Here is a 24,425-nt window from a genome sequence, read left to right as displayed (position 1 = left end):
AATCCACGTTCACTCAAAGTTCTTCCACTCAGTCTGATTAGTTCAGATCAGGTGATTGCGATTTCTGTGGGTATTGCGATTCTGTAAGTATTGCAATTCGATATTACGATTTCCTGGGTTTTCTTTTGGTTATTTTTGTTTTTTAAATACTGCACCATGGAAAAATGTTGAATCATTCCTTCAAATACAACACAGTCAAATTCACTTAGAGCTTTACAAGTTATATCTCAAATATTAACATTAACTTAATAACTGCCGGGCAGCCAATAGAGAAAAGAAATAAAAATTATTGTATAGCCCCTGTCAACTGCACACAAACTGACAGATTAAGAAATGTAAGCCACTTAGGCTACTTTTAAACAATAAATAAAAGGTAAATTAAATAGAATGAATAAAAGTTTACTCAAAATATAAACTTTGAAATAAACAAAAAGTAGGCTATTGTTGTTTGCATGTAGGCGATGCAAAGCTAGTGCTTGGGTGTGTTTAGATTCTTGTCCAAAAACAAGAGCTGGTCAACATGCTCTGGGGTGATGTTGCTCCCCCCATATAACCCCCGGTATAAACCAAGAAATATGTTTTGTGTTTTTTTAAATCGATTTGGGAGGCAGCATATCGATTTAAAATCCTCATTCACAAGAATTGCGATTTGTAACTGAATCGATTTTTCCCCCCTTCCCTAATCCTCACAGCGTTTAGTTCTTCCAATCGTTCACATTGATTCAGGATTTAGAATCTCACTGAGGTTTGGACACAGTGCTTCAGTCCGATGAAGGTCGAGGGAGATGTTCTGATGTGTTTGGACGTTTGTTCTTCAGCCACTTCAACAGCCTCCTGCTTTTACTTCCATCTCACGCAGCAGTCGATTAGCGCTACTTGGAAAATGAGCCTCTTACACATGGAAGTAGAGAAATCATGGTCACCGTGAGATTCACAGGTTTAGAAATTTGCAAGAAGTAGAAAGCTCGTCTGATTGGCCTGTTACAGTTTGTCGTTAACGTTGTTTTCCTCCTGGACTCAAGTTCATCGGGTCTTTCATCCCTGCGTAGAAAAGGTTTCCATCTGATTCTGAATCAGCCGACACGTCTCTTCTTGATTCCAACACTTTGAACAGTCTCGGTAACAAACCTTCTTTTGATTGACAGAGCTGACAGCCAATGAAAAGTGAGCCTTCAGGATCTGGAGTCTCTGGGAAGCGAAACAGACTTTGATCAAAGTCACTAAATCACAGTGCAGACGTTTAGAGCAACAACATCAAAGCCAACTGTTATTATTCCCGATAACAAGTGAAGGTCTGAAGGCTACGAACCCTCCTGACGACCAAAGGTGCCGTTGTGAATATCGAGTCTCTCTGATTAAAGATCGAACCGCTCCTCCTTCCAGTTTGACGTCATTTCAAACGCACAGCGATGCTACTGACGTTACTTTGTGCGTCTGTCACTGGAGCGTTACCGTCGTTGAGCCTCAGATTCCACGTCCGGTTTAAGAGAAACTGTCCTTATACGAGTCGGGGGAGGGCGGCCGCGAGATCTCGAAGAAAGAGCCCGACGACTTCCTGGATTTGAGGAGACGAAGCATCTCAGCTAACTGAGCCTCCAGCGCCGCCATGCGACTGTTCAGAGATCTCATGTCTCCTCTTAGTTCCTGTTTCAGCTCCAGGAAGGAGGCTTGCACGCTCTGCTCTGGGATCGCACAGAAAACGTTCTTCTCCTCAGACTGGACCGGACTCCGATCCTGTGGCGTTCTGGCGTCTCCGACATTGTCCAAACGGAGGTCGCTCTTTGTGATGCCGCTGTCACAAGAGTCCGTTTTCTTGAGGGACCCTTCGTCGTGAGACTTAGTTCTATCGGGCAGAGTCTCCAGGGACTCGGCCTTGGCGACGCTGCTCCACGACTCCGCCTTCACGACTGACTCCTTGAATCGTCCCCAACCTTTAGCTTTGGGCGGCTCGCTCAGGTTTCCACTTTGCGTGGCAGGAGAATGGAGCATGACCCGGCTGGAGGTCCTGGAGGAGGCGGGTGTGGTGGATGTGGAGGAGGAGGTGGGCGTGGCAGGGCTCTCTGTCACCATGACAATGCTGGTGGAGGCCAAGACCTCCGGACCTCTGGGCTGATCGAGCTGATTGACACCTTTCTCCACATCGCTGGCCGCCTGGCTGCCTCGCTCGACTGCAAGCCGCGCCTCCCTCTGCTGCCGGAAACGCTGGAAGAGCCGGCGGACAGGATGGTCCGCAGGGAGGTTCAGAGGAGCCTCGTTCTTCCTCCTCAGCATCTCCTCCTCTTCACGTTTCACATCACTTATCTTGCGGAAGACAATCTGTTAACAGACAGAAACATTTTACCTCTCAAAATGTATCATCTCTTTTTTAACCTTAGAAACATGTAAATCTAAATGTAAAGGAGACCTCCTCTGTCGGTGAGTTGGTCTGGACCGAGGTCCGAGGAACCTTTCACACGTGTTGGGTCCAAATGTCTGAACCAAACAAGGTGTGAAAGAGTCCTTAACGTCCAATCAGCGTTCAGGCTAGTGTTAGCTTGTTTTCAAACTGAAGCTACATCCATACACTTCTTCTCCAGGCTCCACACGAAAACTAAACTCTGTCCACAGAAGCTTTTTGGCTCCTGATCAGTTCTAATCCTCGTCCACTCTAACACATGGAAACATGTGTCATGTGACCTCTCTTGCACCGTGGACATGCGTGTGCTGGTGTTGTGAGCTGAACTTTTCAAACTGAAATAAGAGAGCAGCGTTTCAATCAATCAAATTTTATTTGTGTAGCCCATATTCACAAATCCCAGTTTGTCTCATAGATATTTAACAAGGTGAGACATCTTCTGTTCTTCACCCTCAACCAGAGTCAAACTACTAAAACCTTTTAACAGGTGAAGAAGGTAGAAACCTCAGAGACACATGTGAGGACCCGTCTCTCAGGACGGACACAAGTACAATAGATACCACGTGTAATTTTAGTGTCTCTAAAACTATTCAAACTAAATGGCAATAATGTGGATTAACAAGTCAGCTCGTGTGGAGAGATAATCACAAGCATGTTTAACAAGCAATAATTCTTCCAGAGTCCCACACAGAGCTTCAGGTTCCTGGAGCACTCACATGTGAACGTGTGTAGAATGAACATCCAACGCTTCTGCTGGTCAAACTGGTTTGATCATTAATAAACAACATCTGTCACAAGTGAAAAATCCTTTAAATGTCACTGTAGAAAATATGAGTTCAGGATCAACAGCCCATCGAGTGGAAGTTACACTTCTGTACAACTACAACAACAAATGTGTTTGGACGTGAACTTCATCTCCAGCTCGAGTTCAGAAGTAAAGTGTGTTTGAATGAATGAAGCTGGAGGCGGAGGAGGAGGAGGAGGAGTTTATTGATCAGTGATTTCATGGACACACAATCAGTTTGTTTCACCTCCATCTCACATGTGGAAAAGAAAAGAACAAAGAATCAGCTCATTGATGAGGATCAGGATCAACACAGGTTCTAAAACATCACACAACCTGATTTCTACATTGATTTAGAAAACAACAGCAACATTAGTTCTTTCAAACACATTCATGTCAGTGTAATTATAGATTTCTGTCTTTACAAAGTGAGAAGTAAATATGTGTGATAAAGGAAGGTCAGTGTTTGATTGACAGCTGATCTCTGTGCGGAGCAGAAACGTCACCACGACGAACTTTGATCAACAAACATGGAAACAAAAGAAGTTAAAAATTTACACACAGAATCTAAATCACTGCTTTTAATGACTCGAGTCTATTTGAGTTTACAGAACTCAGCTGTGTCTCCAGAACAATTAACCCAAACTCCAGCATAGAGCGGCTGAGTGAATGTGGTCTGGACTCTGTGGAGGAGAGTCATGCTGTCAGAGACGCTGTAGAAGGACAGAACACCTGCACTGTGATCCAGGTACACTCCTACTCTGGAGGACGGACCTGACACTCGAGTCTCGATGCTGTTGTAATAAAAGTCATAAATGTTTACATCACAATCTAATGACCAAGATTCATAATTGTTTCCAAATCTACATTCATCTGATCGTCCTGCTCTCCTGATATTCTTGTTTGTGACTGCTACACCAAGTTTTCCTCCACTCAGCTCCATCTCCACCTCCCAGTAACAACGTCCAGTCAGACTCTCTCTACTCAGGACCTGATAATGATAGGTGAATCTTTCTGGGTGATTAAAATAAAACTGCTTTTTACTCATATGTGTTACTTTTCTGTTTCCCTCAGATAATAACAGATATCTGTGTGCTGTGTTTGGATCCAGTGTGATTTCCTGTGAATATTTTAAGAAGTCAGCTCTGGTCTCTGGCTCTGGTTCTCGCAGTAAAACATCCACTTGAGACACAATCTGTAAAATCTCTGTCTCTGTGTCACTCAGAATGTCCTGTAGTCGACCTCTGACCTGTGACACAGCTGCTGTCACATCCTCAAAGTACCTCAGAGGACGGATCCTGGTGCTGGATGAGTGTGTAGATCCACTGAGTGGTGACAGTGAGGGGTAGTTGTGTAGAAGCTGGTTGTGATCCTCTGTGTCTGAGAGCTGCTTCAGTTCATGGTCTTTCCTCTTCAGCTCAGTGATCTCCTGCTCCAGTCTCTCCTGAAGCTCTCTGACTCGACTCACTTCAGTTTCCTGCTGGGATCTGATCTTCTGCTCCACATCAGAGCTTCTTTTCTCCAGCAGACGGATCATCTCAGTGAAGATCTCCTCACTGTCCTCCACTGCTTTATCAGCAGAGCCATTGACGGCCTCCTCCTCCTGTTGAAGCAGCTTCACGTCTTTCTCTGTGTCCTGGACTCTCTGCTGGATTGTTTGTCTCCTCAGCCCGAGCTCTCTCTGCCTCTCAGTCCTTTCTGCTGCAGCTGACACTGTGTCGTGGTCTTTATGTTCCTCCACAGAGCAGAGATAACAGATACACTGCTGATCAGTGCGGCAGAACATCTTCATCACCTCGTCGTGACGAGAGCAGATGTTCTCCTGGAGCTTCTCCGAGGGCTCCACCAGCTTGTGCTTCTTAAATGCAGCTGACTAAAGATGAGGCTGGAGGTGTTTTTCACAATAAGAGGCCAAACAAACCAAACAGGACTTGAGAGCTTTCAGTTTTCTCCCAGTGCAGACATCACAGGCCACATCTTCAGGTCCAGCATAGCAGTGATGAGCAGGAGCAGCTTGGAGTCCAGTCTTCTTCAGCTCCTCCACTAAATCAGCTAACATGGTGTTTTTCCCCAGGACAGGCCTCGGTGTGAAGGTCTGTCTACACTGAGGACAGCTGTAGCTTCCTCTCTCCTCCTCTTTGTCCCAGTGGGTGTTAATACAGCTCTTACAGTAGCTGTGTCCACAGACAGTAGTCACCGGATCCTTCAGTAGATCCAGACAGATCGAACAGGAGAGTATTTCTCTGTCCAGGTGATTTTCTTGCTGCGCCATTTCAGCTGCTGTCAGAGACTTTAGAACAGTTTCACTTCCTCTGAACAGAAACAGATCTCTGCTCCTCCCTCTCTCCTTCACTTCCTGCAGTGACTCATCTCCCACAGTTCACAGCTTGTTGTTCACTGGTTCTTACACTGACACGCCTGTGAAGGGAGGAGACACAGACATGTCCTGACTGGGAGGAGCTGCTGGTGTCTGAGGAAGAAGTTGTTGGTGTTTCAGGTTTTACGGCATTTCCCAGCAGCCTGTTGTCACCTGGTGTTAAGAGCAGATTCAGTGAGAGGCCGAGTGTGTTCTCCTTCATTCACAACACACAGGAACAATTACTGTCAAATCAAATAGATGCATTTAATAATCATAAATCACATCTTTATTTATAACTTATTTCTCAAACTCTGTCTAAGTGTTGAGCTCAGAATCTGGATCAGGTAAAAGTCTCCTTCCATAGGGTTAGGACGGAGCATTGAGACTTTTACAAGTCTTTAAAAGAAGCTTCAGTTAGAAACTGAGAGTCAGTGTAAAGAGGCTCAACCAGGCTGATGTGTTCCAACCTGTTGACTCGGGTTAGAATTGTTGGGGGGTGAAGTCCTGAGATCTAACCTCCAAACAATGGGTTGTAAATACTTGAGGCTTGTAGGCCCAGCTGAAACCCGTTCAACCAGTTTTCACTCTTAATTCACACCATCCTCAGACAACGTGGAGCCTCGCCCAGCTGGGGGAGCATCTCGGGTGTCCTTCAAGAGAACCCAAACTGTGACCCTGAAACGCCCACTGAGGTCGAATCCCCGCCCACTAAGGGCATAACCCTGGCATCTCATTGGCTGAGAGCCAACTGGAGCCCATGACCACTTCCTGAGGAGGCAGGAACTCCTCAGGTAGAACAAAACCGCTGTGCTCACAGAGTTTCTGCCATTTTTCCCTGTACTGAAGTTGTAACCAGACCTTCCGAGGCCAAATGACTCAGTAACTAATGGGGGCAATAACTACTTTGTTTCGGCCATTCCCTGCTTAAAGACTTTTGAACCAGACCCCCGGGTCTTGCCAGATGTTCCAGCTGCTTTTGGCGGCGATTAGACGTTTGTTTAATTCATTTTATTTTAATTTATTTCATTTCTTCTTTTATCTCAGTCGAAGTTTTATTTTGACAGGACCTTTTGCTGTTTTAACTTGAAAGACCGAAACAGGAAATTGCTCACGGGACGAGCTCAGACATTTCCCACACGGACTATTCTTTTCACACGATCTACAAACTGCTTCAAACCAGCCGTTCCTGTAAAGCAGCACGATCTCCGCTGCTACAGAAGAAGACGAAGCTTCATCCCGCCACGGAGCACGAGGAATCCGCTCCTGTTCGGCCCAGCTGCGGAGCTCACCGGAGCCCGCCTGAGAGACTACGAGTTATTCACTGAACTTCCGGGATATTCGCGCCAACACGCATGCAACCCCACAATACTACGGTTACAGTAAGAGGCTTATATTGTCTGGGCAGATACTAGTTTTAATATGTATTATATTGTTTAATACTTGAGTGTATTTGTTTGTGGGACCTCCGTGTCTCTTATTGTTTAGCTGCGACGAGTCGCCACTTCCGGTTTCCGGTTTGACGGGCGCGTTTGTGTTACAGTGAATAGGGCCGCTAGAAAAGCCTCCGGCCGCGCAGTTTACGTCAGTGTAAGTCTGCAGTGATTTTACCGATCAGAACATCAGCCCACAACGTCCGCTTGGGGGCTGAGTGGTTAAGTCACTGTAAACTTGTCTCTGACGGTGTTTTAAGAGCTTCTCTGTTCTCTCCTTGCATGTTCTCTCTCTCTCTCTCCCTCTTCTCCTAAACCTACCTATACACACGTCCGATCTGTATTTATACAGTTCATGTCACATAGTTAAATATATATTTAGAGGGCCTGAACGCATCTTGCCGCCATTTTGACGCCAAAGCTAAGCTAGGACAAAGAATCCTTTGTTCTGCCTCCTCCTTTGTGTCTCACACGTGGTCCAGCAGCCATAGGAGATTATTCATCTCTAGACCCGCCCTCCATTCTGGCTCTAAAATCCAAAGCGGCTCCACCATTTTGTTTTGTAGTCACCACCATTTTGAGAGTTTTTAGACCTAATAATTCCTTGAATCATTATCAGCCGCCATCTTGGATGTGACCAGACCACGTCACCACGTGACTGCGTCATCGCCGCTCCCCCTTTCTCTCTCTCTCTCTCTCACACACACACACACACACACACACACACACACACACCCACATACACACACACACAGAGAGACACTTTGACACAGACACACACACAGACAGACGTACATAGACCACAGGTATTACATGTATGGTCTGAGTTGTGATAAGTGCTGCTGCTATTGTTATCTTTGAAATATTGGAGTTTGTTAAAATGATGAATCATTAAATAACATTAACTTTATTTCACACACACACACACACACACACACACACACACACACAGAGAGACACTTTGACACAGACACACACACACACAGACAGACATACACAAACCACAGGTATTACATGTATGGTCTGAGTTGTGATAAGTGCTGCTGCTGTTGTTATCTTTGAAATATTGGAGTTTGTTAAGATGATGAATCATTAAATAACATTAACTTTATTTCCCCTTTTTAATAAATGCTTTTGTAATTAAAGTATCTGTAGTCTGTGATTATTTGTGCATATGTGTGTGAATACAGCTGGATTCTAAATTCTTAATGGATAAACTTATCATTTCTAATTAATTATTTTACTATTCTTAAGTGATAGCCTTATCATTTTTAATTATTTTTAATACATCATTTTTATTATTGTAATAATCATATTTCATGATTATTAATAATTAGCCAACGTCAAGTCTACTACTATTGCACAACAGAATCCTGGCAGCAGAGTTCTGTTCTGTATGAGGAAGCAGGAAGTGAAGGTCACATGACACACAAGGAAGCGTTTGAACTCCGCTGACGGCGGCTGAGCGACTCGTTATTCTGCAGCGACAGCGCACAGAGGCTCCCCCCCCCCGGCCATGTCATCAGTATGTGGAACCCTCAGCCAATCAGGGGTGTCGTCTGAGGGTTTGGAGGTGAGAGCTGCTGCTGCTGATCGCCCCTTAATAACGTCTTTAGTGCACAACCAAGCAGAACAAGACCCGATGGTTTCACATCGATTTACAGCAGAGAGGGAGAGAGAGAGAGAGGGAGGGAGGGGAGGGAGGGAGAGGGATGGAGAGAGGGAGAAAGAGAGGGAGAGAGGGAGAGAGAGGGAGAGAGAGAGAGAGAGAGAGAGAGAGAGAGAGAGAGAGGGAGGGAGAGAGAGAGAGGGAGGGAGAGGGGGAGAGAGAGGGAGGGAGAGGGAGAGAGAGAGAGAGAGAGAGAGAGAGAGAGAGGGAGGGAGAGAGAGAGAGAGAGAGAGAGAGAGAGAGAGGGAGGGTGTGTGTGTCTGTGTGTGTGTGTAAGAGAGAGAGAGAGAGTTACTTCTCCTCTGTTTCCCATCTGCTAACATGGAGGAGGAGGGGTTTAAGACCTATACTGCAGCCAGACACCAGGGGGCGATCAAGTCGTCCATCTTTATTTACATTGTGTGTTTTGTGATTTCTTGATTTCTGGTTGATGTGTGGTTACCTGAGTAACTCTAGTTCTCTGACTCAGTAAGATTCACGTGTCAGGATCAGATTTAAAGGATCTGATGAAATCTGAAAATCACTTCATCGATTCTCTGGATCAATACATTTTATTAAATTAAATAGTTTTTATGAATCTAGGTTTAGATAAATGTAACGGCACTAACTTATCTTCCATGAGTTTAAATCAGAAATATAATAAATAGAGAATAAACAATTTACTTATTTACTATTTTCTTCAGGGATCAGACGATTTTAAACCTGCTGATCCATGAAGTGATTTTTAGTGTCTCGACATAAAACCCTAAATACATACTTAAGTCTTTTTTAATTTGTTTTAATAATCTTCACCTTTTTCAGTTTTTAGAAAATCTTTCTGGGTTGAAATATTTATAGATTTCATTTGTTCCTGTTTGAACGTTTCTGTTGTCGAGGTCGACGCTGATGTTTGTTCTCCAGCAGGTGTGGTGTCGCTACACAAACAGTGCGGAGGTGGACGATGACAGACACACACACACAAACACACACACAGACACACACACACACAGACACACACACAGAGAGATAGACACACACACACACACACAGTTGTGTCCATGTTGTTTTGTTCCTTCGCTCTCATTTCACTTCTGGGGATTTTTCACACTTGATTTTAAAAGTATTTCTCATTTATCAGTTTTTTCTCACTTATCATTTATATTTATTCAACAGTTATTGTTCTTCTGAATCTGATTGAGGGAACTTGATCCCACTGAGTCAGAACGATGACTCACCCTCTTCCTCAGGTTGTACGTGAGAACCAGGTTCCGGGCGAAGTGGTTTGCGAAGTTAGCGTAAAACTCCAGGACTTTCTGCAGCGCGTCTCGTTTGATGATGTGAAGGTCGCAGTAGGTCAACGCCCGCACGTTGGCACAGGACTGAGCCAACGTCATCTCCTTCCAGAAGACGTCCCCGAACACGTCCCCTTTACCTGCAGAGGGACAGACAGGTCCAAGTCACGTCTTTAGTTCATTACTGATGAACTTGTCGGGCCTGACTCTGGACAACGTGTCTTCTCAGATACGAACGCCACCATTTTTTCATGACTGTGGACTATAGTGGATCTGGTCTTGATGCTGGATCCTGATCCTGCTGCTGACCAGAGACTATGATGCAGCAGGACTACTTGATATATAGTATTGAAGTTATACTTCAAAATGTTTCCCCTCATCGATGCTGCTAAAACCTTTCTCCTGATGATGTTCTCCTCTACACATCTGTGTCACTTGTGTCCGTCCTGGGAGACGGATCCTCACATGTGTCTCTCTGAGGTTTCTACGTGTCTTCACCTGTTAAAAGGGTTTTTAGTAGTTTGTCCTGACTCTTGTTGAGGGTTAAGGACAGAGGATGTCTCACCATGTTAAAGCCCTGTGAGACAAACTGTGATTTGTGAATATGGGCTATACAAATAAAATTTGATTGATTGATTGATTGGTTTTCATCAGTGAACACATCTTATGACTGTTCAGATACAAAGATCATTTTAAAGTGGAGCGTGTGAACAGTTTCTGTTTCTGCGATGAAGGAGACGAACGCAGCTGATGTCGTCTCCGCTTCTCCCGTTAAATAAACGCTGTCTCCTCCGGGGAAGGAAGATGAACGACACGACAGGAAGAAGATGATGAACGCTGTCGTTAGTGAAGGAGAAAAGTGCTGCAGTGAAAACAGACATTTATCAGAGTGCAGACGCAGCATCTGTCTTATTGTGAAAAGAGGAAGTGACTTTAAATAGTCTCCAGGGTGAAAGCTCGGGGGTGAAGTGAAAATCTAAATATTTATCCAGAAAGGAACTGAAGCAGAAACGTGGAAGTGGAAAGCAGGAAAGGACAGAACCCGTTTGACTCGGAGCGTCTCGGAGACGAAGATGAAGAAGAAGAGTGACAGTTCCTCCGTTATCTCCAGGAGGCGCTGGACTCAATCCCAGCAGGCACTGGGGCGAGAGGCTTAACTCTGGACAGGTCGTATATTTATCTTCGGACCGAAGCTCAAACAAACCTAAAGGAAACTTACTGTCTGCATTTAAATGAACGGGCAGATCTAACAGCTCACTGCAGCGCCGCCCTGTCTGCCAGGAGTCGTACTGCACAGTGACAGCAGCGTCACCAAACTGAATTGTGACGCTTAATGTTCTGACTGACTGCATTTTTTATTTGAGTTTGATATGTGTTTAAAATACATAAAAAGATTAAATATATTATATATACACATGTAATACGTCACCTGTAAAGTTACTGCAGATAATTACTTTTTAGTGTCAAAATAAAATTGAATGCAATGATAAACTGTAAATCAAAATGGACGACGAAGCCAAAATATCTTGATCCCCTCCAGTTGCCGGCTGGAGTAGAAATCATAAGCCCCGCCTCCTCCATGTTAGCATATGGGACATGGACATCACTTTTTATAGTAATTTTACTTTATTAATAATTACTTTATTACCAACTTATAACGTATGTATTATTTATCCGTGTGTAGCAGTTTAATCTCTTTTACTAGACAAATAAAATCCTCTCTACATTGGCTAAAACACTTTATTTATTTTCGGAGTTTCCGCTTGAAAATATTATTTTATTTTGTTCCTTTTTTGGATATTTGTGTGGCCTGTGGACTGAACATCAGGAGGCTGTTATAGAGCCGTGAGCGACTGTGAACACCTCCATCGTCTCTCCCTCCATCTCTCACGCTCGCTCTCCTCCATCAGAACAGAAACCAGGCGCCGTGTTTCCCTCCACGCACAAACATTGTGTTGAGCTGATGAGAAACCTGCAGCGTGACTCCTACGCTCACAGATGGAAATAGCAAACACGTTGTTGAGGTTCTGGATGGACGTGTGTGTTTTCGTGTTTCCTGTTTGTTTGAGCGTCAGGTGACTGAGTGTTGATGGATCTGCAGAACTGAGCTGGACTTTCTCCCAGGAAATCTCCTTCAACTCGTCAACACCGAAGTTAAATCTTCTTTTGAATCTATTTATATCTGTTTCGCTAACCAGAAAGCTAACTCCATACTGCCTGAATACCTATTATGAACTCATAAAACAATGTATTTAGATTATTGTTAAATTGACAAAGATTCTATAATTAAATTTGTATTAGGTCTTTAAAATATTAAAAGATTGAAACAGCTGGAACGTCCACTTACTGCAGCCGGCCACCAGGGGTGAGCCAGATGTTTTGGCTTTACTTTTATGAGGTGACATGTCGGCCATCTTGATTTTCTGTCCTAAGGTCTCACTCAAACTGCTACTCACCCAAAATGGCCACCACCTCGTCGTCCTGGATGACCTCCAGTGACCCCGACACCACGAAACAGAGGCTGTCCACGCTCTCTCCGGCGTGGAAGATGAGGTCGCCAGGCGCGCTGTGGACGGTCTGGAACTCCATGGCGAGGGCTCGCAGGCAGCCGTCGCTCGCCAGCCGGAACCCCGGGTGTTCCTTGAACACCTTCCTGTTGAGGTGGACGCAGATGTCCGCTCGCATGTCCTTGGGACAGATCTGCAGGACCTGTGGACACAGGCGAGTCAAACTGGAGTCAGACAGAATCAGACCAGGAGCCAATGAGAACGCAGGGAATGAATGTAGAGCGGCGCTGGTCTGAATCCTCTGTGCCGCTCTCAGGAGGCGTTACCTTATCGGTGTCGATGCCTCGGGACATGGACCAGGTGGACACGATGTAGTCCATCACCCGCTCGCTCAGACCCGTGGGGACTTGGTAGAGTTTGAGGAAGTCTCTCACGCTGTTGAGCATCTCGTGGTAGCGGTTTGTGTTGGCGTACATCTGCTGGAAGATGGTGGTGACGTTACCGAAGATGGTGGCGTAGAGCAGCGCTGCAGAGAGGAAGGAAACGTTTAGACACGATCAAAACATCCACACGTACGAGATCCGGTTTCACATGAACGCAGCACCAGAGGACTGATTTTAAAACGTATGAGTCAGAGAAAAAAGATTTTTTTATCTTTTAATCGTGTGAGTCACACATCAGATGTGACTTCAGAATAAAAACAAACATGGAGGTGAAGCCGCCGTCGTCCGATGGTTGGATTGTTTGTGAAGTTCTTTTATCTCTCACTCAGCAAAACCTCTCGCCTGTGATCGTGGGCAGATGGACAGCTGGGCTCGGACTCAGCCCCCCCCCCCGGACCAGGGGGAGGACCCGTGGCTCTGACAGAACTCTGGTGACCTTCAGAAAGGTCAAAGTCCAGTGTCAGTGCAGCGGTGAAGCCGAGACAACACGACGGGTCCAGAACCAGAACCAGAGCTTCACCGCTGAGAAGGAGGAGTCAACACTGTTATTTTTATTTTATTGGACTAATTACTTCTATTTTATTTTCCATTTTCAATCTGAAACGTTTGTATAGATTATTAGTTCATATAAACGGTTAAATAAATTCTCTCATATTATTTTCATGAAAAGATTATTATAAAAAAAATTGCCGACGTATTCTCTTTTGAAATAGATCCTGGTTTCATTCCAACCCAGTTACAGTTTGTCCCTCCAAGGCTCCTGTACAAGAGGACTTTATTCCACATGATGGATATTTCATTTTAAATCATGTCTACATGTCATATTTATGAATATTAGACTTCTGATGATGCAGGGAGAGACATTTTAAGGACGCTGCACTCAACATGCCAGCGAACGAAAATCCTATTTTTAAACATGGGACGATGGCAGCAGAGGACACGTCAGGTGGAACAGGTCGAGTTCATAAAGCTGCTGATCCGAGTGGACAGAAGCACTGAGGCCACTTCAGCCATTAAAGTGTCTCTGTCACTTCAGCTGCTTGAATTTCAGAGAGTCAGGAGCTGATCAGGGGATTGATCCGGTATCAGGTGGAACCGGAGGATCCATGGAGATCATTTATTATTTATGTTGTGTAAGCTTGATGCTGAATGCTGTGATCTTTGCTCTGGAGTATCTTTACAAAACATTTATTTAACATCTACTTTGGTTGTGATGACACTTTGCTGGGCTCGTGTCGTCCATCTTTACTTTTCAGTTCATGGTGATAAACCAGATGAGAAGCAGGAAGCTGAAGATCAACAGTGTTGGTGATAAATCCAGTCAGAACACGAGCAGAAGATCAGAAGGTGTCTGTAATGTGGTGGAGTCGGGGGTGCAGTCTGAGAGGGAGACGGTGATGCAGGCGAGCGGGTCGTAGAACCTGGAGTGACATCACAGTGACATCACAGTGACACCGGACGACGGCAGCTTCCGATGAAGGAGACAGATCGTCAACACTAAAGCTCTTTGTCCCTCGGCTCAGTGAAGAAAAGCTTTTAGCAGCAGACGTCTGCTCGGCTCAGTAGAACCTCTACCCCCCCCCCCCCCCCCCCCCCCCCGGGCCGCCGCCGACCCGCAGCTACAACGAGAAACTACTTTACTTTCCTACTTTACGTGGATTTGAAACGTTGAGTTTTCAGTTAGATCCTCAAATAAAACCGATTGGTTCCTTGGTTTGTGTGCTTTTAAAAACCCCACTCTATTATCTTTAAGTTTTAAAACCCATCACTGTTGCTATGGTAACGCCTGTCTATGGTAACACTAGTAATTGATTCTCCATGTTGTTCTGCTCTGGGAGCTTGGGCTGGTGCTGGTTGCTCTCTTCCTGAAGGGACATAACAGAAAATGTGTTGAATTTGTGTAGAAGTTGATGCAGATTTACGAGGATCTTTATCATCCTGTGTTGGTCTTTAACAGACGCTGCTGGAGTCGTGCTCACATGTTGTCTGAGGTTTCAAGTATGAGCCGTGGCCTGCAGCCTTCAGGCAGGAAGCACACGTCCTGCTGAGCAGCTGCGTGAGAGACGAGTCCATCTGACAGAGCTGCTCATATCTCATATCAGCGACCTGGAGTCTGGATCCGAGCAGACGACTCTTTATATAGAAGTATATTACACTCACACACACACACACACACACATACAGACACACACAGACACACACTGAGTCTGGTTCTACAGGTTTCTCCCAGTTAATGAGGGAGTGTTTCTCTCCCCAGTTCCCAAAGTGCTGCTCATTGTGGGAGCTGCTGGTTTCTCTACACACAAGACACAGACACGAGACGATATTATTAGGGCTGGGCAAGTTAACTAGTTAATTACGAGTTAACTCATCACTTATTTAACTCAACTAATTATTTTATCTCGCATTAACTCAGGTTTGATTATTTATTGTTTTATTGTGAAAGTCAGGCTTTTATTTTGTGAAAGTCTGTTGCTGACTGCTGCGGAACCGGAAAAAAGAAAATAATTGGCGGATAAACAACCATGGATAAGGCTACGGAGCTTTTACATGGCCATTTTCATTTTAAAGTTCTTCCAGACGGCGAAGTCGACAGAACCAAAGTTATTTGTAGCCACTGCCGAGGTGAATTTTTTTTATACTACTTCCAGTCTAAAATATCACCTGAATGCAAAACACACAGTTGATTTCAGCAAATCACTCAACGAAACAGTGAGTGGAGCGAGGCTTCGGCAGACTACGTTAGACGCAGGGAGGAGGATACATGTTTCATAACGAAGAGGATAACATTAATGCCCTGGCAGTGGCATTGAGCTTTAATTTTGTATTTGCTTTGATAACATTGTTAAGTTGAGATTTACACTGAATATTTTATCTAACTGCTACTGTATTAAATGCTGATGTTAAAAGTGTTTGCACAACAAATGTTATGGCACGTTCGTTCATATGGCAGAACATTGAAAATAAAATTGCGCTATACACTACTTTTTAATTCATTATTGGATTTTACGTATACAAATGCGATTAATCGTGATTAATCAGGGAAATCATGCGATTAATCGCGATTAAAACTTTTAATCGTTGCCCAGCCCTATATATTATATTATATATTTTATATACTGAGACTTTTAAATCACAGATCAAATATTTCATGTTCTCTCCTTCACTCTTTCTGAGATCTGAGATGCATCGACTCAGAAAATTATTTTGTGGCATTTAATTAATTCATTGATTCTTGGCGATGTCTAGTTTTTCCTATTTTCAAATTTAAACATTTTCTTTTTTCACGTGATTATTGTTTGACGCCAGATTTCAAACCCCTGAGCAGCGTTTTTTCAACAATGCAAGTCACAACGAAACTTTCTGCTACTTTTGGTAGAAGTCGTCAGTTCAGAGCCGAGTCGAACCACGACCCTGAACTCACCTTGACCCTGAACTCACCACGACCCTGAACTCACCACGACCCTGAACTCAACACGATCCTGAACTCACCTTGACCCTGAACTCACCACGACCCTGAACTCAACACGACCCTGAACTCACCACGACCCTGAACTCACCACGACCCTGAACTCACCTTGACCCTGAACTCACCATGACCCTGAACTCACCACGACCCTGAACTCACCACGACCCTGAACTCACCACGACCCCGGACGATTTCACGGCGTTAACACTAAACTCAGAGTCAAAGTGCTGGTGTGGACAGAGATGGTTTAGTTTAAAACCGAACTCGTATGGCTGTCGCCCGGCTGTTCCCACTCCAGGTTGGAATCACCACTTCCTGTTTTCTGGTTTCTTATTGTTCAACAATAGAATCGTAAAATGATCCAGTTTTCATTTGCTCACGACAGCGACTGAATCTGAGAGGTTGATATAAACCACATGGAGCTACTTCCTGGTTGGGCCGAAGAAGACGTGAATGTATCTGCAGTGAAAACGGACGATAAATAACAACCGATAACATACGATCGTTCCTTCAACAGATGTTTTGAAGATCTGTCGGATCAATAACGAGAAACGAGAGCAACTTACATCCGATCATCATCATGGCCACGGCGAAGATCTTCTCTCCGTCCGTGTTGGGCGCGATGTTTCCGAAGCCGATGCTGGTCAGGCTGGTCATGGTGAAGTACAGCGAGGTGATGTAGACCGAGTCCTTGCTGGGCCCGCCCTCCCAGCGGCCCGAGCCCGAGGCGTTGAACCTGTAGGGCTTCCCGACCGTCTCTCCCAGCAGGTACAGCCAGCTGTCCGTCCTCACCGTGTTGGCGTCCTCGTCGATGACCTCGTAGTCTCCGATGCTGAACCAGATACAGGCCAGCCAATGGGACGCCAGGCCGAACACGCACACCAGCAGAACCAGAACAGCGGCGCCGTACTCGATGTAGTGGTCCAGCTTCCTGGCGACCCGACCCAACCGCAGCAGCCGGACGACCTTGAGCGAGCTGAAGAGACTGCTGATTCCCTGTGGAGGAGCAGGAAGAGATGCTGCATGAAGAAGACAAGGAGCATCGTCTGGACCTCACCTGGATCTACTGGACACACGTCTCCCTCCGATCTAACTGAGCGAGGAAACTGGGTCGTGATGACAGGTCAAATAAAACCAGCTCTCTGTCAGAGACTGGAAACCTGTCCTGATGCTTTTATTTTGTAAAGTCTTTCTTTGATTGAAAAGCTGGACGAGTCTGAACGTCTCTCGTCCACTTCATCGTCTTTTCTTTGAGAGAATGTCTTCAGCAGCTGAGCATCAGGATCATTAAGTGACTTTGACATGACTCTGATTGCTCTCTCTCTCTCTCTCTCTCTCTCTCTCTCTCTCTCTCTCTCTCTCTCTCTCTCTCTCCTACATGTTTTCCTATTTGCAAGCTGAGAGATTGACTGAAGGAAGAAGTGAGTTTCAGAGTCTGACGCCGCAGCAGTTCAAGTTCACTGAGACACTTCTTCATGTTTCTTGTTTGTCTCCTGGTGGAAAACTTCTCCAGATGATGAACAATCTGTTTAACAACGGAGTCAAACTGATAAACCCTGAAGCAGCACACTGGCCCCTCCAGGCTCCTGTACCTGACCTGAGTCGTGAAGTGAGCCGTGGTTCTGTGGCACTGACCTCGTCCACGTTCTCGAAGGCGTTGATGACGTCATAAGGCAAACAGGACAGCAGGTCGATGACGAACCAGGTTTTGACGTAGTTCATGCGGATCAGCTTGGGGTCGGAGATGACTTCTCCGGCCGGGCCGACGAAGGTGGTGTGGAAGTTGAGGACGATGTCCACCAGGAAGATGACGTCCACGATGCTGTCCACCACCAGCCAGGTCACGTTGTTCTGCTTGGTCTTGAAGGAGACGTTGTAGGGCACCATGATGGCCGTGTAGAAGGTGAGGATGAGGATGACCCAGTCCCACGTGGTCTTGAAGAGGCAGTAGTGAAGGATGATATGTGGCGGCGTCTTCGGCGTTTCCTGTTTGTACTGAGGCAAGATGTCCGACCCCAGCTGCAGAACCTGAGAGGGAACACGGCGAGCACCAGCGTCACGGAGATGAAACGCTTCTCTGTCCTCATACATAAATAAACAAGCTACAGTTTCACCTAAATCTGTTTCAGGCTGAAAATCTGAATTATTCAACAAGTTAAACTACAACTCAGGTCGTCGGTGTTTTCTAAAACAACACGAGAGCTTAAATCCACTGTTTCACATGATGATCTGACGACTCTGGTTCGTTCACGTTTACACTGAATCAATCAAACTGAACATGTTGCTCTGTCAGGCGTCTGAGCAAAGGAGCAGATGAAGATTAGCAGGTTTTACTTTGTTTGAATTATTCACATCATTATTCCGCCTTCATTTCATGCTTCATTATGTTTGAGTCCATAAATCTTTTTATCATTTCCTGTCCGTATCCTTCACAGAATCTTAATCTCTGTTATCTTTTCACGTCTGCTCCTTTATTTCAAAACGTTACCAGGTGATGACATCACTTGTAACCTCCAGTGGAGAGATGACATCTTCATTTTCTGTCGATGGGCTCAACAAGCTAGTTAGTAGTAAACAAGCTAGTTAGTAGTAAACCAGCTAGTTAGTAGTAAACAAGCTAGTTACTAGTAAACAAGCTAGTTAGTAGTAAACAAGCTAGTTAGTAGTAAACCAGCTAGATAGTAGTAAACAAGCTAGTTAGTAGTAAACCAGCTAGTTAGTAGTAAACCAGCTAGTTAGTAGTAAACAAGCTAGTTAGTAGTAAACCAGCTAGTTAGTAGTAAACCAGCTAGTTAGTAGTAAACAAGCTAGTTAGTAGTAAACCAGCTAGATAGTAGTAAACAAGCTAGTTAGTAGTAAACCAGCTAGATAGTAGTAAACCAGCTAGTTAGTAGTAAACCAGCTAGTTAGTAGTAAACCAGCTAGATAGTAGTAAACAAGCTAGTTAGTAGTAAACCAGCTAGTTAGTAGTAAACCAGCTAGTTATTAGTAAACCAGCTAGATGGTAGTAAACAAGCTAGTTAGTAGTAAACAGGTATCGGTCATAAACCTAATCTTGACCTGATGATGGCGCTAGAGGAAACTAAAGTTATTACCACTCATCCTGAAGGGAACATTTGTTGTCTCTGTTTCTATGCTTTTATCATTTGCTTTTTATGTTAACATTTATTATCATAATTAAAATTGAAATCAACTGAAAACTCATGAACACAAAGAACATTCATTCTATTAAAATTGGTTTCATGAGATCTCGGTAAATGAAAAGTGAATAAATGTGATTTCTTTTCACAGAGGTGGTGAATGTGAACAGAAGAGACCATCTGACCTCGGCCAGCCGGGAGTGCTTGTGGACGTTCTCTCCTTTCTGCACGGCCGGGGCGAGCTGCTGGAGAACTCCTCGACTGCTGGTCAACGCTCGAGTCAGACGGGCGAACTTTCCCCAACCTGCCAACAACACAACACGTCAACGACTTCTCAGGAAACACCTCAGGGATCTGGAGTGTGTGTGATCTGATCTGAACTGTGGTTGTGTGAGGAGACTGTTGGTGGAGGTGTGAGCTCTACTCACAGATGATGTTCTAGTTTAACACTAAATATATAAATCAGTGCTTGAAAAAGGAATAAATTGTTTCTTTCTCTTGGTTTCATTTGTATTTACGTGTTTATTTCGGTCACTGACCTACTTTTCTTTTTAATCCTGTTCAGTGAATCACTTCCCACTGCAGCGTCGTATGAAACGTGCTCTAAACAGGTTATTAATATAAATCACACAGATTTCTAACATAGGGACTAACCTGCGTTTCAGAGCCACACCCACCTTTTGAGGAGTCATCCTCGATTGGTTGCTTGAAGGCGGTGATGTCACTGAAGGTGCAGAGGAACAGGACGACTTTGTCCTGCTCGTTCCTGATTGGAGCAATCTTCACAAAAAACCATACGGGCATCCCTGCAGCGCCGAGGGAAAAGAATCAGTCTGACGTCCCACAATCCTTTGCACTCCAATCACACAAAGAGCTGAATCAATATAACATGAAACTAAATGAAACTGCTGATTAATGAAGCTGAACGATGAGTCGTCAGTTCCTCCGTCGGCCACTTTCCAGAGATCTGATTCTCAGTCCCAGTTTAGAACCTGAACTGGGCCACGAGGGCCCGAGGGCCTCCGGTCCCTCACGTGGAGGGAATACAAGTCAGATGAAAGAGTCTTACGAGTTCACGACACACAGAACAAAGGATGAACCAGAACAGAAGTACAAACAAACTGAAGTACTCACGGTTCTTCTTGTACATCAGAATCTCAAAAGAGTTCATCTCATAGTTCTCAAAGGTCAAACGGACTTTCTCACTCATGTCTTTGTCCGTCAGCTCTCCATACATGAAGCTGCAGCAGAAACCACACATGTTGTGCTTAGAGAGTGCACACACACACACACACACACACACACACACACACACACAGACAGACACACACACGATGCCGTGCTCGTACCTGCAGGTGCTGCTCTTCTGCATGACCTCTGCTCGGTGGTAACCCGACAGTTTGCAGAAGCCGTCGTTGCTGTAGACGATCGGCCAGTTGACGATCTGAGCGTTTCCCAGCACGAAGTTCGTATCTGAGCACAAACACAGCTGGTGAGAATCTGTCTCCGCTGATCACATGACACACGGGTTCAACAGGTCACGTGTTCAACAGCTCACGTGACACGGCTACACGGTCTGCAGCATTTTTATTTGCAATTCAACATTTGGTTTATAAAATAAAATGTTACATTTATCATCATAGGAGAGGAAGGAAACCAGAATCTAAAATATTCCTGAACTAATGAATCGATTTTTGCAAATTGGAGGTAATTAATTTAATTAACAAATCAATGAATTATCCGATTGTTGCAGCTCTAAAGCTCGTTTTCTTCCGGCTGTGACTGAGTTTTATATACAAGAATTCCCTTATTGTAATATTATCACAGCCAATCACAGCCCAGCAGCAGCGACACATGGATACCAACAGTTTACAGCAGTGTGTGTGTGTGTGTGTGTGTGTGTGTGTGTGTGTGTGTGTGTGTGTGTGTGTGTGTGTGTTTGTGTGTGTGAGTGTGTGTGTGTGTGTGTGTGTGTGTGTGTGTGTGTGTGTGTGTGTGTCGGAGCAGGACGTTAATCTTAACCTGACTTGCTCTGTGATCAGATCATTAAACATGTTCAACCAGGTGGTGGCGTCATTTTACATGATTCTAAACACATGCACAGTGTGTCCACAGAATCACAGAACCAGAGTCTGGGATGAACGTGATCAACCAGTTAACAAAGTGTTTCCTGTGCAGCAGCGGTTTGTCACGTGACCTCCTGCTTCCACATTCAGGTTCCACTTCCTGAATATTTCACAGCTACATTCATTTTTCAAACTAAAGTCTGACTCCAGACGAGAGGGAGATGATGTGCAGCTGTGCAGACTTTCACACGTCCTGAATACAAATAAAAAACCTTCACAACATGACAAGCAAAATACACAACACAACGTTCTGTCACACAACTCAGGATGGAGATCTGAAACACACGGACAACACAGTCACGACAAAATGAAGTCAATGTAGGAAAAAGTCAAATCAAATGTACTACATCAGTTTCACTTGAAATTTCATGACATATTTCAATCCATCTTTTATTTATTTATTTATTATTATTTATTCTGACAGAATTCTGTACCAGGATAATTTAATATTTACAGTAAAAGTTAAATACTAACAAGTTCCTGTTTCCATTCATAAGTTTTGATAAATAAGGTTGTATTTAGTTGTAAGCAGATGTGTAATATTAAATGAGGACATAATAACTGTGGGTCTAATAACAGAAATAATATTTTATATTTGAATTGTTAAATAAACAAAAAGACAATATTTTTTTGTTGTTTTAGTAAATGTTGGTATTCTGCTTGTTGTTTATTGAAAATGGCTTCACAAAGATAATAAATCCTCCCATTGATCAGGATGATTCTGTGACCTTCACTCCAGCGCCACCATCAGGGGAGGAGGTGCAGGGATTAATTAAGGTCTAGTTTAGAGCAAGGTCAGATTAAGGTCAAGATTAGAGTCAAGTTAAATTAGGTTAATGTAAAGGTCCTTAATCAATATGAAGTGTTTATGCTTCGTTATAACCAAGGCTGATAAAGTAGTTTTCAATTCCATCGCTTTTGATTATTTTGAGATTATGTTCAGTTTCTTCTGAAAGACTTTGTAAAATATTTTGATCACCACATAAAATGTGTTTTATTTTTTTTATTTTTGAGTCATTAGGCCAAACAACAGAGTTTAAAGGTAACTTTATATCTACTCCATCATTATTAACTGGTGTCAATGTAATTGGAATCTGTGGTTTAGAAAGATCCACGATGTGAAACCAGGAAACGTTGAGAAACTGGTCAAAGGTGAAAAACGTTCAGGACAGAACAAACCAGCACGAGACACAACAGCGAGGACTCCACACACAGAGACAAAGAGGAGACACTGGCCTGTACCTGTCTGTCTGTGTGATAATGTCCAAACTGAAAAGGTGGAAAGGAAAGTGGTTAAAGGAGCAGAAGCAGTGAGATCTGCTCCTCCTCACTGCTGGCATCACGAGGAGCTAACTGCAGCTCCATAGATAGTCCAGCTCCTCCAGGAGGACACATCCATACCTGTGGTCACAAGAAGGTTTGTGTCTGCCAGCATAGTGTCCAGAGCCTGGAGGAGACACCAGGAGACACCAGGAGACACCAGGAGACACCAGGAGACACCAGGAGACACCAGGAGACACCAGTGGACCCTGGGTTCAGGAGAACATGCAGCCAGGAGGAGGCCACACCCACTGAGTCCAGTTGGATCAGCCTGTGGTTTCAGTTTGTTACTGGGATGTTCGGTGTGGTTTTGAAACCAGTCCTCAGTGGGTTGATGGTTTTAGTTTGCATTACGACATTATGTTCATATTCTCCTGGACTCGTCAGATCTGATGTGTGATGTCAGCGACCCTCAGTGTTTTGAGGAGAGTTTGAGATCAGCTGACGTGTGAGCGACAGCGTCACAGCAGGTTTAGTACATGGCATTAAAACAGTGGAAAACTCTAAATCATGTTATATTATATATATGAAGATAAAACTGTTAATGACTGACAACCCTGCTGCCTGTTGTAAAAACTACAAGGACATTAACTGTAATTTACTGTAAGATGTAAAAACTGTAAAAACACAAAGTAACTGTATGAGAAACATAAAATGAGTCATACATTGTAAACCTGCTGCCAGTAGATCCTGTGAAAACACACGACTATAATACTCGTTCACAGAAGAAAAGAAAAGACAGATCACGACTGAAATATGAGTATCAGAAGTTTTTTAGTTAAAAATTATAAGTATCGACATTGTAGATAATATTCACATCGAAGAAACTAGTGTGAATCTGCGTGAAGCAAACGTTTGATCGTGACCCGTTCCTGCTGCCAGGGACACGTTGTGTGACGGGATCAACAGATTCTTTCTGCTGCAGTTTTCTCCTGAACATCAACTGGTGCCCCGTGGGAGGTTCCACCCGTCACACCCGAGGCCGGCACAAGTCTGTGTGAGTTAATGTTATTTGGTTAAATTAACTGCTTAATAATAATAAAAAAACGAGTTACCATCACTAGCTCATCATAAAGTGTTGCTGGGTGATGACCTGTCATGTTTGGCTCTAAACGATGGAGCCCATCACCAGCTGGTTCTCAAACCACCGGACCCGACATGACACCGTCCCCCCCCCCCCGCAGACACCACAGAATCAGGTGGTTGAACCGGACTGAACCGGATCTTACCGTTGGACCTGCGGACGATGTTCTCCAGGAACGTGTTCTGTGGAGCCACGAGACCCCGACGCCCCCCCGCCATCCTGTCCTCCTGCGGCACGAGACGCAGCCGCTTCCCGCCACTCACATCTCTGATGCAGCGCCAGCCTCACGAGCTGCAGCTCTCCCCCCTCCTCCCTGCTCTCCCTCTCTCCCTCTCTCCCCCTCCCCTCTCTCTCTCTCTCTCTCTCCCGTCGTCCGTCTCCAAGTGTCTCTTTACCATCCTCTGCAGCCATCTGCCAATAGAAAGGGA

The 24,425-nt window shown here is 44.6% G+C and overlaps 1 protein-coding gene and 1 pseudogene across 1 annotated transcript; both read right to left on the bottom strand.

The window, feature by feature from the left end:
- Positions 1 to 1,482: 1,482 nt before the first annotated feature.
- kcnh1b (potassium voltage-gated channel, subfamily H (eag-related), member 1b) lies at positions 1,483 to 24,215 on the bottom strand. Its single transcript, XM_061095629.1, has 11 exons — positions 24,143 to 24,215; positions 20,817 to 20,940; positions 20,602 to 20,708; positions 20,145 to 20,273; positions 19,653 to 19,771; positions 17,963 to 18,355; positions 16,894 to 17,323; positions 12,742 to 12,941; positions 12,365 to 12,617; positions 9,852 to 10,048; positions 1,483 to 2,316 (listed from the first exon to the last, which is right to left on the bottom strand). The coding sequence occupies exons 1-11, from the start codon at positions 24,213 to 24,215 to the stop codon at positions 1,483 to 1,485; spliced, it is 2,859 nt and encodes a 952-aa protein (XP_060951612.1).
- LOC132995911 (tripartite motif-containing protein 16-like) lies at positions 3,367 to 5,466 on the bottom strand (annotated as a pseudogene).
- Positions 24,216 to 24,425: the final 210 nt, after the last annotated feature.

Source organism: Limanda limanda, chromosome 2, assembly GCF_963576545.1.
Source record: "Limanda limanda chromosome 2, fLimLim1.1, whole genome shotgun sequence".
Taxonomy (NCBI): domain Eukaryota; kingdom Metazoa; phylum Chordata; class Actinopteri; order Pleuronectiformes; family Pleuronectidae; genus Limanda; species Limanda limanda.
Note: the sequence above shows the minus strand (reverse complement) of the source record. Positions and strands in the feature narration are given on the sequence as shown.

What these genes read in the sequence shown, in the direction of transcription:
- kcnh1b (XM_061095629.1), bottom strand. Translation starts at nt 24,215, where the DNA reads ATGGCGGGGGGGCGTCGGGGTCTCGTGGCTCCACAGAACACGTTCCTG. An exon ending in AGCACTCCCGGCTGGCCGAG is followed by an intron (nt 18,356 to 19,652) that starts GTCAGATGGTCT and finishes GTTCCCTCTCAG; the next exon opens with GTTCTGCAGCTGGGGTCGGA. An exon ending in CGAGGTGGTGGCCATTTTGG is followed by an intron (nt 10,049 to 12,364) that starts GTGAGTAGCAGT and finishes GTCCCTCTGCAG; the next exon opens with GTAAAGGGGACGTGTTCGGG.